The sequence below is a fragment of the Crotalus tigris genome, unplaced genomic scaffold (assembly GCF_016545835.1).
Source record: "Crotalus tigris isolate CLP2741 ecotype Arizona unplaced genomic scaffold, ASM1654583v1 scf7180000017588.1960692, whole genome shotgun sequence".
Classification (NCBI taxonomy): Eukaryota; Metazoa; Chordata; class Lepidosauria; order Squamata; family Viperidae; genus Crotalus; species Crotalus tigris.
In genome coordinates, this window is record NW_024096494.1 from 1,711,579 (window position 1) to 1,728,058 (window position 16,480).

General features: G+C 36.8%; 1 protein-coding gene across 10 annotated transcripts in view; it reads left to right on the forward strand.

Moving 5' to 3' along the window:
- Nucleotides 1–16,480, forward strand: part of TBXAS1 (thromboxane A synthase 1) — a 258,953-nt gene that overhangs the window by 234,881 nt on the left and 7,592 nt on the right. For all 10 annotated transcript variants that reach the window (XM_039362422.1, XM_039362417.1, XM_039362466.1 and 7 more), the window contains one exon: nucleotides 13,354–13,442. In XM_039362422.1, coding sequence (XP_039218356.1) covers nucleotides 13,354–13,442 — 89 coding nt within the window. The remainder of the gene's footprint in view (nucleotides 1–13,353; nucleotides 13,443–16,480) is intronic.

The window sequence follows — 16,480 nt, forward strand, 5'->3', positions numbered from 1 at the left end:
TAGACAGTTATTAAGTTAGTCTGGCTTTCTCATTGACTTTGCTTGTCAGATGTTTGCAAAAAGTGATCACAGGAGCCTGGGACACTGCAACTGTCATAAATACCAGCCAGTTGCTAAGCATCTGAAGTTTGTGATCATGATCCTTGTAAGTGTGAAAAATGGGCAAAAGTCACTTTTTTCAGTGCTGTTGTAACTAACAAATTGTTGTAACTCGAGGTTTACCTGTAAGGCATAACAAAGACTCTTCAATTCAATAAGGTATTTTTATATATGGAAACATTGGAAATTGCTTCCCACTTTAGTTGCTATGTCATTTTTCCTGCAATAATAATGTAGTGATTGGATAAAGGTAATAGAAAATTACCTTTTGCTCTGTTAGGAGGAAGAAACACTCATTAGTTAACAGAAAAAACAGAAAGTAATTCGCTGGGTGACATTAAGACATTTTTCTTTCCTCTTGTCTTATTTCCTTTTTGTACTAAACAGAATTTATTATGTCAACAAATTATGACCACAAATGGATCTACAGCTTTGTGTTTTCACAGGGCAGTTTTAAATTTTGAATGTAAGAAATTATCCCTTTCTAAAAGCTTATAAGGTTCCAAATTCTAATGCCCTGCCTTGGAACACGCTACAATGAAGTATGCGTATATAGGCTTCTCTATCTTTGTTACTCTATTATATTGTCATACATATCTTTTTTCTTTAACATTATCCTTATAAACAAATCTAAAAATGCTGTTCATCTTTTTATAGTAGAATCCCACACAAGCAGAAATGTTTACGCTGTGTAGTCTCCAGCGAAAATGAAAAACCCACTGGGTTTTTTCCTTCGCATTCACAACACTAAAGAAATAATATGCACTTATCATCAGTATGATATGTGCTATTTATGTATCAAGCCAGAAAGGAGAAATATTTATTGAAGTATTCATTTCTTCTGATTTAGGAAGCTGACTGGTTGGCTGGCTAGTTCTTTCTTTCTTTCTTTCTTGGTCTCACATAGTCATCCAGCAAGAATACAGAGTATAAGAACCGAACTAGGAATAAACATGGAACCTGTTGGCTGATCAGGACTGACTGATTTTACTTACTGTATATTCTGGTTTGCTTCTTTCATAGAAAAAGAGGCTATAATTATTTTGAAGAGGGAGTGCCAGACACGGAATCTTTCAGTTAAGATAAATCTGCAGTTGCCTTAAGGTTACTAATAATATGAATTTCCAGCATGGACAGAGTGTATTCAGTACAAATCACATACTCCTCCACCATTTTGCTCTGTCTACCAAAGCAAAACATGTATCAAACTGTCAGAACAATTGGGAGTGTAAAAAAAAAGTAACCTTTGAAAGGATAATTGCAATTGTTTTATAGTTTCTAGAATGGCAGTGATTTCTAGTAGTATTTTTTGTCAGTTCCACAGAGTATATGCATTTTTTTTTTAACTCCCTTCCTAAAAGCTTCATCAGCCATTATTTTTCAGGAATCAATTCCTAGAGGAATATCCATGGACACATGAATTTGTGCAAAGTAGAGAAATATAACAATTTCACCAAAATAGTTGACTTTCAGAATATTTGAATGACTAAAAATATCCTCTCTCTCCTTCTGTGTTTTGTAAGCCAGTTTTTTCTCCTATGGTATGGGGGATAATGAAATTTTTAATTATTTCCTTTTCATTCAATCTGAAAGTACTTTATTGTGATCAGCAGGATTAAAGGCCATAGGACAGGCTTGCTCTAGTAGAGTAAACAAAATCAGAATAATATTTCTTGCACAGCTCTCATTAGACACCTCTTTTCTTCTCCTAGGGTGGCAAAGGTTTTCATGGCTCTGATATAGTAAGAGTGTAATTAGAGCTAACCAGCTGCCTGCGAAATAACCAAGTATGTTTATCTGTGCAATCAGAAACAAGGTATTGTTCGGGGAAAATCATAAACAGATGGGCAGCCTGTCCTGTGGGGCATGAGATAGAAGGAAAAAGAAGTGAAGAAGGATGCTCCAGTATGGAATGCACAAATCATGGCTCTTACAACCTTGCTTCAAATCCTATGTTGTGCAATAAAAAGATAAAGGTAAAGGAGTCCCTGCGGATTTTATTCTCTAGTCGTTGCTGACTATAGGGGACAGTGTTCGTCTCCATTTCAAGGCCATTAAGCCAGCACTGTCTGAAGACATTTCCGTGGTCATGTGGCCAGCATGATGTCATAGACTCCTGTTACCTTCCCACCGAAGTGGTACCTATTTATCTACTTGCATTTGCATGTTTTAGAACTGCTAGTTTGGCAGGAGCTGGGATGAGGGAGCTCACCCCCATCGTGTGGCGCTCAGGTCTCAAACCTGGGCTGCTGGCTTTCCAATCGACGTGCCCAGTGTCTTAACCGCTGAGCCACTGCGCCGCCCCAATTTTGTGCAGTGAATGCCTGAAAAGATTGTGTATGTGAATCATTGAAACGACCAATCTGCTGGTGACCTCTTCAACCTCCATGAGCAGAATGAGGTTGCGATGTTCAGAAGAAAATAGTTAGGCTAACATTTCTCATGCACTGAATAATCAATGAAAATACTCTGTGAACCATGCTGCGTGTGCAGAAAGTTGTCAGATCACAACTCAGTCATAAATGGGCTTGCTAAATTCATGTTGTCTTCTGAGGATCACAGGTATTAATTTGGCTAGGCATCTTTATTTACAGTGGGATTTGAGATACAGGTAGTCCTCAACTTACGACTACAATTGAGCCCAAAATTGCTGTTGCTAAGCAAGACAGTTGTTAAGTGAGTTTTGCCCCATTTTACATTTTACATCCTTTCTTGCCGCAGTTGTTAAATGAATCACTGTAGTTGTTTAATAACATGGTTGTTAAGTGAATCTGATTTCTCCATTGACTTTACTTGACTTTACTTGGCAAAAGGATATGACATGACCCTGGGACACTGCAACCGTCATAACTATGAGTCAGTTACCAAGTATCTGAATTTTGGTCAAATGACCATGGGGATACTGCAAAGGTTATAAGTGTTGAAAAACAGTCACAAGTCACTTTTTTCAGTGCCATTGTAACTTTGAACAATCATTAAACAAATGGTTGTAAGTCAAAGACTACCTTTAATGGAACTAGTCCTCTATGAAAGTTAAGATGAATATGAAGAGAACTCTGGGCTGTATACATAGTTCTCTTTTCCCATTTTATCTGCATAACAACTTCTGACCTAGACTGAGAGATGATACTAGTTCATGATCCCCAGTGGCTGGATTTGTGCAACTTGTTTGATTTGGATATGTTGTTAGGCAATTTTCTGAATTTGCACAACGTATCATTACATTGAAACTGAAATAGGCAAGAGTTGTATGCCGGGTTCATACAGCAGTATAAACTACAAGAAAACCAACCCAGGTTTTACACAAACCAAGCTTAGTATTTTGTGAAAATACATATGTTGGTCTTTAACTGACCTGATTTATAGAAACCAATTACTATAGCCAATCTGTTTGTTAATCTAGGCAGTGCTCTCTAAAATACAAGATAAAAATAGAGACAACAAGTGATAGAGGAGAAGACTGAACTGCTGTGCAATCTGCAAACTTGTGAAAGCTCACCAGTCAGTTGTTATTATATATATTCACAACACAAACAAGTCACATTTGCATTCCAAATCTGTGCCTGATTACTCAGAAATATATCATATTGTGTCTAATGGTGCTTATGTACATAAGATTCCAAATTTAGAAATAGATTTTCCTGACTTTCCCAGACCTAGACATAGAAACAGGCATATAAATATATAGATATAATGAATGCTCTTAAGGAAATACTATACCCATATCATGCAGTTGATAGCAATGCATGAAAGCTTTTGTTTGTCTCCAAAATAATCTTTTGTAGCTTGTCCCGTCTGTTCATAAAAGTGCCATACAATAATAAAACAGTTCAAAGTAGCAATCCATTATCCTTAAAATAGACCAATATAACTTTCATCTTTTCACTTGCCCAAGTTATATCATAATTTAATGCTTTCATCTTTTCCAGGTTTTTTTTTTTTTTTTGAAGAGGGAGGCTGACAAGAAAGATCAAGGATGAACCAATCTGATGTAACACGGGGAGGGGGGAGAAGCTTTACTATACTTTTGAAAGGCACTTCATTGAATACACAGAAGGATACTGCCATTAACACTCAGCAGCAGTCTATTGAGGTGATATAAGAGGTGTGAATGGGAACAATCATAAATGGGAACGATCATTAAGTTTCTGTCAGATGGAATTAAGAAAGTGAGAAGGTCTCCTGTTTGTCGAGGGGGAGAGAAGAGAGGAAGTAATGCTTAATACATGCAACCAAGCATCCCCAAGTTAGGGATGGAAAAATAAGTCTAGGGGATTTTTTTCAGATTCCTCAAACGTCTACATCTACAAAGTCAGAAATGTGATCCCTGAAACCAAGCCAGAGGCTTCATGTCTTTTGGTTCCCTTCCAGTCATCGTGATTGTGAAGTTGATTTCTTAATTGTTAAAGCCTTGATGTATCAGTTCTGTTTTCTCCTGGGACTTTGCTAATATATACATTAATGCATGTTATGAGAATGTAGATGATATATCTCTCTATGAAATACATTTGAGCATATCTGATTAAACTTATCAAACAATGGTAAAGTAGCATTGTAAAATATTAGGAAGATTAGGAAACATTTGTCCTGAGGGGTCCTTGGTATTCTCTGAGCTTGGTTGTTTTCTTGCTGATGATGTGCTGAGGATGTTACTTAGTTTGGGAAATGAAACCTCTGCAAGAAAACAACCAAACTCAGAGAGCATCAAGGACTCCTCATTTCAACCCTGAGTTACAAATATTCTTTTTTATTGGTAAAAAGTGTCCTATCATCAGAATCAAAAGTTTTGACCAAAGTCATGATGGTTGTGTCAGCACAGATAAATCTTAGCTGAAATAAAATTAATATTCAGTATTAGTTTTACCAGTTACAAGCTTATCTAAACATAATTTCTGTGGTGAATAAAATGATAGAATCACCTCCTCTATAGGCATAGCTCAGTCAACACTTTTTGAGATATTCATTTTGATATACAGGTTTTTCTACATCCTGTGAAAAATAATTTTGACACCCAAAAGTGTGACGTGTTTATGTCTGCTCTGTCATGCAACATCTTTCTCCCGAATTAATGCAAACTTTTTCGAATTCAGTACATGTTAGCTAAACTGCAAGATCCAATTTTGAAATGTGACAGCTCTGTCTCAAACTGAATAGCTCATCTACAAAGATGTTGATAGCATTCATGGGAAATTGGAAATGAGAAACTGGAAGGCAGCTCAAAGCCCATAATCCGCAATTGCCACCAAATAGGGGAGTCAATATACCAAGAGAGTTTTCTGGATTCTACCAAGCTGTCAAAGGTCTATAGATTGCTCAATTGTTTGTTCTCCCTTGGTTGAACCATACAGTCATACCTTGGTAAAACACATTGAATTTGGTATTTGATATGTTTTGAAACAGAAATCTTGTCCCAGCACTCATCTTTCTCCCAGTAGTCAATACGCAAGGAAGGACTTGCTGTCGGCTGTCTCATGATTTGCTATTTACATCCTGCAATGATACCTTTAACACCATCAAACAACATCTGCATATCCCAGGAAGGACTGGATAGGTGGCTAAAACGCCAAACTCAATCTAAGCATTTACCTGACTGCGATAAACCATGATAATTTATTTCTCTTGTTAATTCAGTCTTGAATTATCAGGTCAGCAGTCTAAAAGTTCTGCCTTGGTCCTCAGTTATTGGACTTGCTGATAGCAACTGTGTTGATCACTTTTGCACAGTGATGCCTAGCACATCCGTAGCAAATCTCCCAGATCCTGCAGGATTTGCCAATGATGATTCATGCCTTGGTTGCATTCTGCCTTGTGCATTGCACAATACACTATGAAAAAATGCCCAACACTGGAAATGGCACAAAATTAGTATTGAACAATCTGAACTGGATGATAGGTTTACAGGCATGTTGACCTTTAAAGTCCCAAAATACTAATAGGCTTGACTATCTAACAGATACCCTTTTTTCCCTTTTGAATCTGCAGGCGAGACCTTTTTAGCAGATTTTCTCACAGATGGGAGGACCTTTTGGGTCTCAATCTTTCATTGTTTAGGAAATCTGTGAAGCTGCATTTCTTTTATCAGTGTTTTAATGATAAACATTTTAGTATTCTGATTTAAATTTCTAATTGTGTTTTGGGTTTTATTAACTATCTAACAAAATAACTTTAGTTATATGAAGTAAAGTTGACTAAATAACTAAACTAAATAGATTTTGGACTCTCAGTATGCCCACAATTACTGCCATTCATGAATCACTGGACTTAGCTGACATTTACCATTTCAAGTTGATCTTGAGCTTAGTTCAGAATTCCTGGTCCAACACTTAATTGTGCAGAATTTTCAATGTGCCACTGCTTATTTCTACTATGGATGCCAGGACTTGTGCTTTAGCACAATGAAAAGGTGCATGAAAAATGTTAAGAGTTGAATCAGGTCTAGGGAAAACCTGGTACAAATGTTTGCTTGGCTCGGAATTTTGGATAATCTTTATCTTGACTCAATGTTCCTAGTAGGAGTCTAAAATTGAGGCTGGTTCCCTGGAAAAATGTGAAATAACGTGCTGAATAGAATAGAGGGTCTGTGGTAACATGTAGCAGTGACAAGTGCATTTCTTAAGAGTCTGTGATTTAATTTGAAAAATAGTCAAGGTATCTACAGGAAATATAACCATATCCTATGAGGAGCAGATTTATTCTGCAATAGTGACTATTAGTCACAGTTTTATTATAAATATGTATCTAGTGTTTGACTTTAGTGTGGAGAAAAACTTTTGTAGAAAAGATAACAGACAAGTTATTGCTATTGAAAATTGACTATAAATTCAAATTTAATAAATCAATAAATTCTTTAGACTCTATGCAAGTACTAGAAATGTAATTGGCAGACTTCTTAACAGTGGTTTTCAGAAAGGTTTTCTATCCAACAAAAGGTAAAGAATCTGAAGGCTCAGATGGATTATTTTTAATTCTTTCTCTCCCTTTCCCTCTCATTCTCCTTCTCCCTGTGTGTATGTGTATGCATGTGTTTGTGTGTGCAATTGTAAGCAAGCCTAGGTCCCTCCGTATTCAACTGTTCTCTGTCCAGCTCACCACTGAAGAAATAACATCTACATTCTGTATAGTTTCCTAGTTTTGGTACCTTTATGTATTAAGACCATAACTTCCAGCTTTATTAACTTAAGGTGACCAACTTTTTTACAACGAAAAGGAGGACACAAATAAATTGAAGAAAAAAATATCGTAAATAAAAGAAACATTTTATTCATTACAACAATAATACAGACAACTTGCACATGCAAAGTTTGCTGGCTGGGTGTTTTGGCGCGCTCAGCAGCAATTCCTATTGGCTTTCGAAAGCCAATAGCGGGAGTAGCACAGCTCATGCAAAAGTTGAAAAAAAACCATCAAAAAAAAGGTGCTGAAACGCCGTTCTGAGCATTCTATGAGGAAAAAAAAGCCCTGCAGATTAGTCTTTAAATATCGAAAAGGAGGACATGTAGGAGGACACTTTTCGAGGGAGGACAGAACTTATAAAAGGAGGACTGTCGTCCCTAAAGGAGGACAGTTGGTCACCTTAGCTAACTGGAAATTCTGGGTGGTGTAGTCTTAGAATTTAAGGAGGGTACCAGGTTGGGTAAAGCTCCTCTCTAGCATTGCTGTCTGCTGGGTATACACATTTAGCATCATTTAACTTTGCTTTGCCTGGAGAAAACAGGAAGGTTGTGGCATTGACCAGGTCCTTGATAACTTTCCCTGCACATTTTTCTTGTCAGTCCAAATGCATGTTTGATTGGGCTTTTTAAAGTTTTAAAATATGGATAAATCTTCCATTCTCCTTCAAAACCAGACCCCCCCCCCAGTGAGGTTATCCCTTCCTGCCTTCTGCACAGATGTGAGGGGAAATCTTTTTTCTTGCTGCTGCCTGCTTGGCATACAAAGTCTGGTAGATGAAAAAGGGGGTTTGAAAAGGAGCACTGTTCAAGATTCACATGATCATCATTGTTGCGGGGGGAGGCATATGAAAATTCACACTGCTGCTGATGTCTTTTAATATAAACACAAACCTGAGGAAATGAACATTTGATTAAACTAAACACATGGGCCTTTTATATCTACAGACCTTAATTTAAAGCATCGTCACATCCACATTGCAAATGCCAGCTGGAGGAAAAATGATTTAAATTTACCATCTGACTTCTAAGTGATACCACAAATGTCTGCTGAGATGTGCAGGAGAGTGGTGGAAACAAGGGAGAAAGAGGCAGGAGATTTGGAGATTCTTTATTATAAAATATCTGCAATAACTATTTCTGGATATTATATCTCATGCAGAACAGTAATGCAAGAATTGTGTGGTGTTTAATTGCTGTGATACTCTTTGGACCCCAATGTCATTTTCCATTAGGATGAGAAGCTGTTTTTTAAATATATATATATATATATATATATATATATATATATATATATATATATATATATATATATAGAGAGAGAGAGAGAGAGAGAGAGAGAGAGAGAGAGAGAGAGAGAGAGAGAGAGAGAGAGGATATGATATATGTATGTATGTATGTATGTATGTATGCATGTATGTATCATATCCTCTCTCTGCCTATTTCCCCTTGGACATTTTGCCATCTAGGGGGTGGGATTGGTGGGTTGTTACCCACATACAATTTGAGAGCATGTCAGACCAACTTAAAGGCAACTAGTTAAAGTACAAAAGAAAGAAAAATAACTTTCTTTTGTAGAAAGAGAGGAAAAAACACTGGTTATGCGTATTTCCCCCACATTGACCAGCTTGAATTTGATTTCTGTTTATAAACTCAATTGTCATAATCCTTCTCAACTCATGCCCTCCAGATTGTGCTTGGAATTCCCAGTTAACTTGATAATCTTAAACTAAAATAGAAAAGATGGAACACTTCAAGGGTTTGGCTGTTGGGTTATTAGGAATTAGATCTTGAGGCTTTGTACTCCAGTGAATGTAGGACTTTGATTTGCTGTGGCTAACTTGGTCTGTTTATTTCAACCTGAACATTCCTATCTTCAGCCTCAACATTCCCTGTTGTAGGTCATGGGAAATATTCACTGAAGCATATTAACTCATAATAATAATAATAAAGTTGGAAGGGACCTTGGAGGTCATCAAGTCCAAACCCCTGCTCAGGCAGGTAACCCTATACCATTTCGGATAAATGGCTGTCCAGTCTCTTCTTGAAAACTTCCAGTGTTGGAGCATTCACCGCTTCTGGAGGCAGATAGTTCCACTGGTTAATTGTTCTAACTGTCAGGAAGTTTCTCCTTAGTTCTAGGTTGCTTCTCTCCTTGATTAGTTTCCATCCATTGCTTCTTGTCCTGCCTTCAGGCGCTTTGGAAAATAAAAGCTTGACTCCCTCTTCTTTGGGGCAGCCCCTGAGATATTGGAACACTGCTATCATGTTCCTCCTTGTCATGTTGCAATTCATTTTTATTAATATGAAAGATGGTCAAAGCTGATGTAGATACTAATGTAGGAAATATTCTTCTGACTAATGTAGGAAATATTCTTCTATTTTGAGATTCCCCAAATCTGATTATTAGTCTACAAATAAAAACTCCTGACTTGTAAAAATTAAGGGCTTTTCCCCCCTTTGTTGAGGATCACTGAATAGATGAATTGCTTTAAAAATGCAGGTCTTTGCATTTGATGATATACAGGAGAACCAGTCAGTAGGACAATGGCCATAATGCCTGTGGTTTGCCAAGTGAACTGAAGGGACATTATAATTAAGCTACTGCCTGTTTAATTAAGCTTATTATTGTCAGAATCATGCTAGTGTTTGGGGGGAAGCAGCTGGAAAGAGAATAACACTAGGGTTGACATGTTTTCAGTATTTTTGTCACAGCTGTGCATGTCTATGTATCTGAAAGGGAAAAGGTGAGTCAGAGCATGGTTAATTATCATGTTCCCCTTGTCAGCAACTCTGAAAAGAAGCTGTATTAAGCTTTCCCTCAGTTGTATGAGACTAGGAAAAGACCCATTTGATTAAGGACATGCAGATAGGTGCAGAGGTGCAACATGCACATCCACAGGCCCTTTGAATCCAGACCATTGAAATTTTGCAAATCAAACTGCCCACCCCCTCTCTTTTTCCCTTGCTGTGGAAGCACTGCTGGTGAAACAAAGCCAATAGGAAAATGCCATGATTTGTTCTCTTCAGTCCCTCAAAAAGGAAATCCTTGATATTTTGTGGTCCTGACACACCTTTTGAAGAGACCATAAGATGGCAGTTTCAGAAATTCAAAGACTGAAATAGAGATGGCCAGCTTTAAAAAGAGCCATGAAATGTAGCAGTGGTTAGTGATATTTTTTTGTTTGCCTAAGCTTTGTCACTGGAAACCTTCCCTCTTGAAAAATGAGACCTGAGGCTTCTTTATAATTTTTTTTATCAAGCTTTGATACAATTTTTACACATGCATACATGTAGCCCTTCTGGGACTAATGCTTCAGAATATAGGTGGAAGAGTTTCAAGCATGAATGCCTCCTTGCATTAAAGAAGACCAAACAAAATCCCCCAAAGAATCCCTCTTCCATAAAGAAAAAGTGGCACATTAGTAGGGGGAAAAAAGCAGGCTTAGAATTTTTCTTCCCACCTTCTTGTAAGTGGGAAATTTATGAAAAGGGAGTGAAATCAAACATGCGCTAATCCCCTTGAGTTGTATAATTGCAGAAAGACAGTATTGGTTGCTTTTTCTGGTTATTCAAATGTACCTTTGTCAAAAACTCTATTTCAAACTGATGTTCAGGCCTTCCCTTTTCACACAAACTGGGTATATGTAGTAAAGTTCCAGGCTGTGCATTGCACTTCCCATTTTAACAGAAGAGAATGGTGTAGCTCAGGGCTGAATTGTGGAATCCTTGATGATCTCCAGGCACCAAGGACCCCACTCTTCCAATTTTGAATGGATCCCAGAGATCTCGCATTGTCTTCTCCTCACAATCTCTGTAAGGACGAACTTGCTTCAGCAAACAGCTCTGGAAGATTCTGTTAAAGCCCGCTCGGAGTCTGTCCTTGCATTTATCAGTAAGGCAATAGCAAATGTGTGCAGCAAAATGCCTAACATTATCAGGTTTCCCTGACCTCTCTTGGCTGGGTAGGAAATCGAGATGGATCTAGTTTAGCTGGAAGCTTATCCTGCCCCTAGAAACTGAGGAAGGTCAGACATCTGTGCCTCTTTCTGTGCAGTCTTTTAGTAAATTTTGAATTATAACTGGCATATTTGCTGATCCTGGACTAAATAATGATGCAGTTCAGGAAGAACAGTAAGGCCAGGATAAATAACTACCCTACATTGATTTTTATCATATTTAAAGAAATGAAACGTATTTTTGATCCTGACCTGATTCGAGTCTTTATATGTTGGTTAAGACACAACAGACTGGTAATTCACATCATCTCTCAATCAGATGGCCAGTAACCATAATGGGCTAAGGATTGTGGAAATTAAATACTAAATGCTAGCATATTCTAAACCTTAAGGAAGATTTCTCAAAATTAATATGAAATGTTAACATAAGATATCTTGTAGTGTTTTATTTGAAGTGAACATTCAGGCATTGTAAGTGTTCTGCTTTATACACATATTTGGTACGTATAGTTTTGCTGCCCTCACCTGGCTCATCAGAGTAATATTTCATGCCTTCCTTATTCCTTTTGACTATTTTCAATGGGAAGGGTGGGCAGATAATAGATTAGTAAGAAAAAACCCCAAAACATGGTTTTTAGAAAGCAGGGCTGGAAGATGTTTAACTGCTTTTTTTTTTTACAATTTAAAACCTAAGGAGGAAATGTAAATTAATATTTATTCCCGATCCAAAGATGCTATTCAGTGTGACAAAGATCAAAAGGTTGGATTCATTTTTCTTTTTCTTCCAATGAGAACCTGCTTTGCGGAATGACCAGATCAAAATGGTTCTCCAGAAGAAATGATGCTTGCGAATGCCCTGCTATTCCCAGAAAATTGAGGGGTATAATTTAGGAGATGGCAGGAAGAAGAAAGGGAACAATCCCATTTCCTGTCATCAAGATACCTGCGCTGTGTTGGAAGCCCTTGTAGCAGAGACCCTTGTCTCTATAACTATCTATGATTCTGGATCCAATTCACTGTGGCTCCTTGATTCACAGTGTGAATCGGTTTCCAACCAATAGGAAAATAAGGTATAGGGTTTTTATCACATTTGCAGCCCAACTTTTCTCCAGGAAGCTGAGTTGAGGTCATGGCAATCATCCCATTTTGTCCTCACAACAATCCTGAAATCTAGGGTAGAATGAGAAAGAATGACATTATAGCAGTATAATGTTTCCTTTTCATTCCATATATTAATGTTATTTATAATTAATAATTAGATCCCTTCCCTTCTCTATAGTAATATTATATATTAGATTTCTCTCTCTCTCTCTCTTCCTCCCTTCCTCTCCCCCCCTCCCCAAACACAGGGCAGGTCAGATAAAAATGTAAAATCACAAAACTGCGGTTTAAAACAGCACAACAAAACCATAATCAATGCAGCAGTGTCTGCAGAGAGGGTGGGTGGGTAAGAAAAAAAAATCAAGAGGGTGTCCATAACCAGGTGATCAAACTGCACCCAGCATTGTGGCATTAATTGCACATTTGTGTTCACCTTCTTGACTTTTTGACCCTTTCCCTGTGAACTCTCCCTGAGTAAAACAGCTTTACAACATAAGGCGTCTCAGGCCTTTGATGGGTTGCATGGTGGAAGCTAAGCTGTGACTGTCATAGGCCTGCTTGTAAGCTACTATTCCTGGCTAGCCACACAGAACCTGCAGATTTTCTTTAGGGAGAATTGAGGATTCTGTACACCTGGATATTAGCTCTAGACAATGTGATCAGTACAAATCAGCATTCTGAATTATACTTGGAAACATTCTGACAATCAGTGAAGGACCCATCCTATAAATGTTCCATTGCTGAAGCAAATCTCTTCTGCCAGCCTATAAGCTGCCACATTTTCAAATAACCTTCAAATGCATTGTGACTTACAATTCCTGGGTAAAAAAAATACTACTATGCCTAGATGCAAGCTTGTTTTTTGCTATTGGCATTTTTTGTTCATTTAGGGTTAGGGTCTACTGTTTTGCTGGTACTTCATGCTTTCATGTTGTGCTTCTGGTGGCCATTGTGATGGTAAGAGACAGGTATAATATAAATATTCTGCTAAAATAATAATCATTTTTTTCTTCCCATTCCCACAGGACATTCCAGATTATGAAAATATACAGGACCTTCCATATCTTGATATGGTGATAGCAGAGATTCTGCGCATGTATCCTCCAGCATTCAGGTTAGTAAGATAGGAGACACTGTGATTTTTGAAGCGTCTTTTCTTTCTTATGTAGGCGATTCACATCACTCCAGGGAATGAATGTGAGTCTGGTCTCAATCTATAAGGAGTCAGGCTTATTCTGGGTCTTGAAAGAGCTCTGGTACAGTACAGGATATTCCAAAATTCTTAGTGCAGTTTTAAGCTTTAATAATATACTTTCAGAAGTATAAATGTTGCATACTTAAAATAAAAAAAATCATTGGAAAGTTTAATGAATCAAATGTCTTTTACACTTAAATTTATGAATTGGGAATAATATGTTTTTAATTTTATTTTTTTGTTCAAATCTGTTTAAAAAATGGCAAGCATTGAAAAAAAAGTCAACTTCATTTGCTGGTTAGCTGAATTCAAATCACAAACAGCAGTAAAAAGAAAATTCACTTCCCATTATAAGGAGGCTCACGGCAGAAATTTAATTAACAACTGGATGAAAAACGTTCAGGGAAACTGGCTCATTTTATGATGAGCATAGATCTAAGAGGTGCTGAGCAAGCAAATAGAAATTGAGAAGGCATTTGAACAGAGATTCCCAAAACCAATGTACCATTCAAAACTCACATTGCACAGAATTCTAACAATGAAATTCCATAAGCTCCAATGAAATTCCATTACAATGTTATTCTAGAAGATGACAAAGGGAGGAGTCAAATGTATCATCAGTCTTGAGTCCCTGCATGCCCACAAGAGTACTGAGTCCAACCCATCTTGAATTCCTTTCTATTCTTAATTCCTGTTAATTTCCCTTGACCATTAGTTCAGGCTCTTGCAGAGAGCTTAAATCTTGCAATAAATCTTTATACTCATTTGAATTCCCCATCTCCTGATTTCCCTGGCACTTGATAGTTATATAGATAGTCCTCATTTAGCATCTACTTATTCAGAATGATTCATGGTTATGACAGAACAAGGGATACTTATTTTTATTAAAAATATTTTATTGATTTTTAACAATTACAATCTTTAGTGCTTAGTAAACAACGTGTTGTTTGGGTTTACATATTTAACATTAACTTCTTCAATGTCAATCAGTTCAATACTGCACAACCCTGATCCTCCTTTCTTCCCAAATTATTTTCATTTTCCCAACACTACGCAAATACAATTCTTGCTACTGATGCATACAAAATTGAATATAAACATCCTCATCATATTTTCTAGCGTTATACAAATAACAATATCAGTTTACAACCTTTTCTAACCAATCTATATTTCAAATGTATTTGCAATTAAAATCTTATTAAATCAATATCCTGTTTTTCATGTTCTTATTTAAGTTTAATTTCCTATCAATATTCAGAATATCTTTATCAGTTATAATTTTCTCAAGATTAGTTACATTTATATAGCTAAGAGTTTTATTTATATAAGCCATCCTTGTATTTTCATATTTTCCATATCAAAAAAGGTGCTATTCTACTTATAAATTATATCATCCTTATTATAAAAATCTAATTATATCTAAGAGTTATCCAATCTTTTAATCATATTCAAACAAATACTTAATCATATAATGTCCCCTCTGATAAGACAAATCTTCTGTTTTTTAAGTGTAACTCTAGCTTTCTTCCTTTACCAAATAGCCTTCCAGGCCAAGGCAATTAAATAATCAAAGAATTTTTCCTCTATTTTTGTGTAAGTTGCTTGGAGTAAGGAAGACAATTTATGTAAGGTATTTTTGAGGGGGAATTCCGCCCATTTATATTCCTAAGCAACTCCCACTTTCTTTCTCCCTCAACTTCTCTTTTCATTTTTTGTCTCCCAATTTCTGGAATTTCCCCTAACAGCTCTACAGTCCATTTTTTAAAATCTTCTTTCTTGTCCTCAAGTATATTTTGCAGACCTAGGGGGTAAAGTTTCCATTTTCATTATTATAGCTGGGTCTTGCAGGATTTTATTTGTCTGTGGCAGTTTGTATTTCCCTTCTTTTATGTCTTCTGTCTTGGATCAATTTCCTTTGATTCATCTTCTATTTTCTGGGTTGTTTGTTCATACTTTGTAGTCGTTGTCTGGGAACTTTCTAGCTGTAAGTTTAAATTAGAAATTTGCTCATTTATGTTAACTAAATTGTTTTTAATCTCATTATAATTTCTTTTTGTGTCTTCTTTATGTGAAGCAATTGTCTGGTGAATTAATTGTAGCATAGAATATATCTCCTTCTGAAAAGTGTTTGTTTTTTCTTGAGGCATCACTCCTGCAGATCCTTCATTAAACCTGGCTGGGGCTTCAGATGGAGGTGTTGAGTATGCTTTCCCACTTTTGGCTGGATATAAGGCCTCCATTTAGTTTCCCCCCTCCAGATAAGTCTGTCAGAATTTTTGTGATCTCCAAATACAAGTCTTATCTAATATTACCAATCTTGATGGCAATAGAACAAAGTTTCATCTAGTTTTTCTGGTCTTTATATATAGCCTTTATAATCCAATAGATGCCAAGATATGAGTCCAGCATTAAAAGCAATGTTTTGTAATAGTCCTTCTGCTCTGGTGTCCAGGTCAGCATCAGTCCTTTCAATTATAGTGCTATTTTCTAAACCACCACTAGATGTCATTTTATATCCATTTTCCATTATCAAAACAGAAGATTGATTTTGACAAAAAGAAAATCTTAACACTTATTTCAGTTATCAAATTTGTCAAAGCTGTAGTTCTATATTTTTCCACTTCAGTATTATGTATTTCTGTCCCCCATAAAAAAATTAAAATGCTGCTTCCGTTTCTCTAGAAGGATGGGGCTACAGTCTCTTTCCTTCTCACGTTCGGAAGTTTTTAGCTTCTTGGGAGCCTTTTCCAGGAAATTCAGTTAAAAATAAAAAAAAAGGATCAATATTCTCACCCAGTTCCAAACTCATTGTTTACGATCTGCTAGTTAGTGCTTTGTTTCTTCGACTGTCAGTAGCTGGAAGCTGGCCACAGGGATGCAGCCAGTCTTTTCCCTGCCAGTTTGGAGGGATTTCCTTGGATCAAATGGAAAGACCACCATCTCTCTGTGATTGAGGC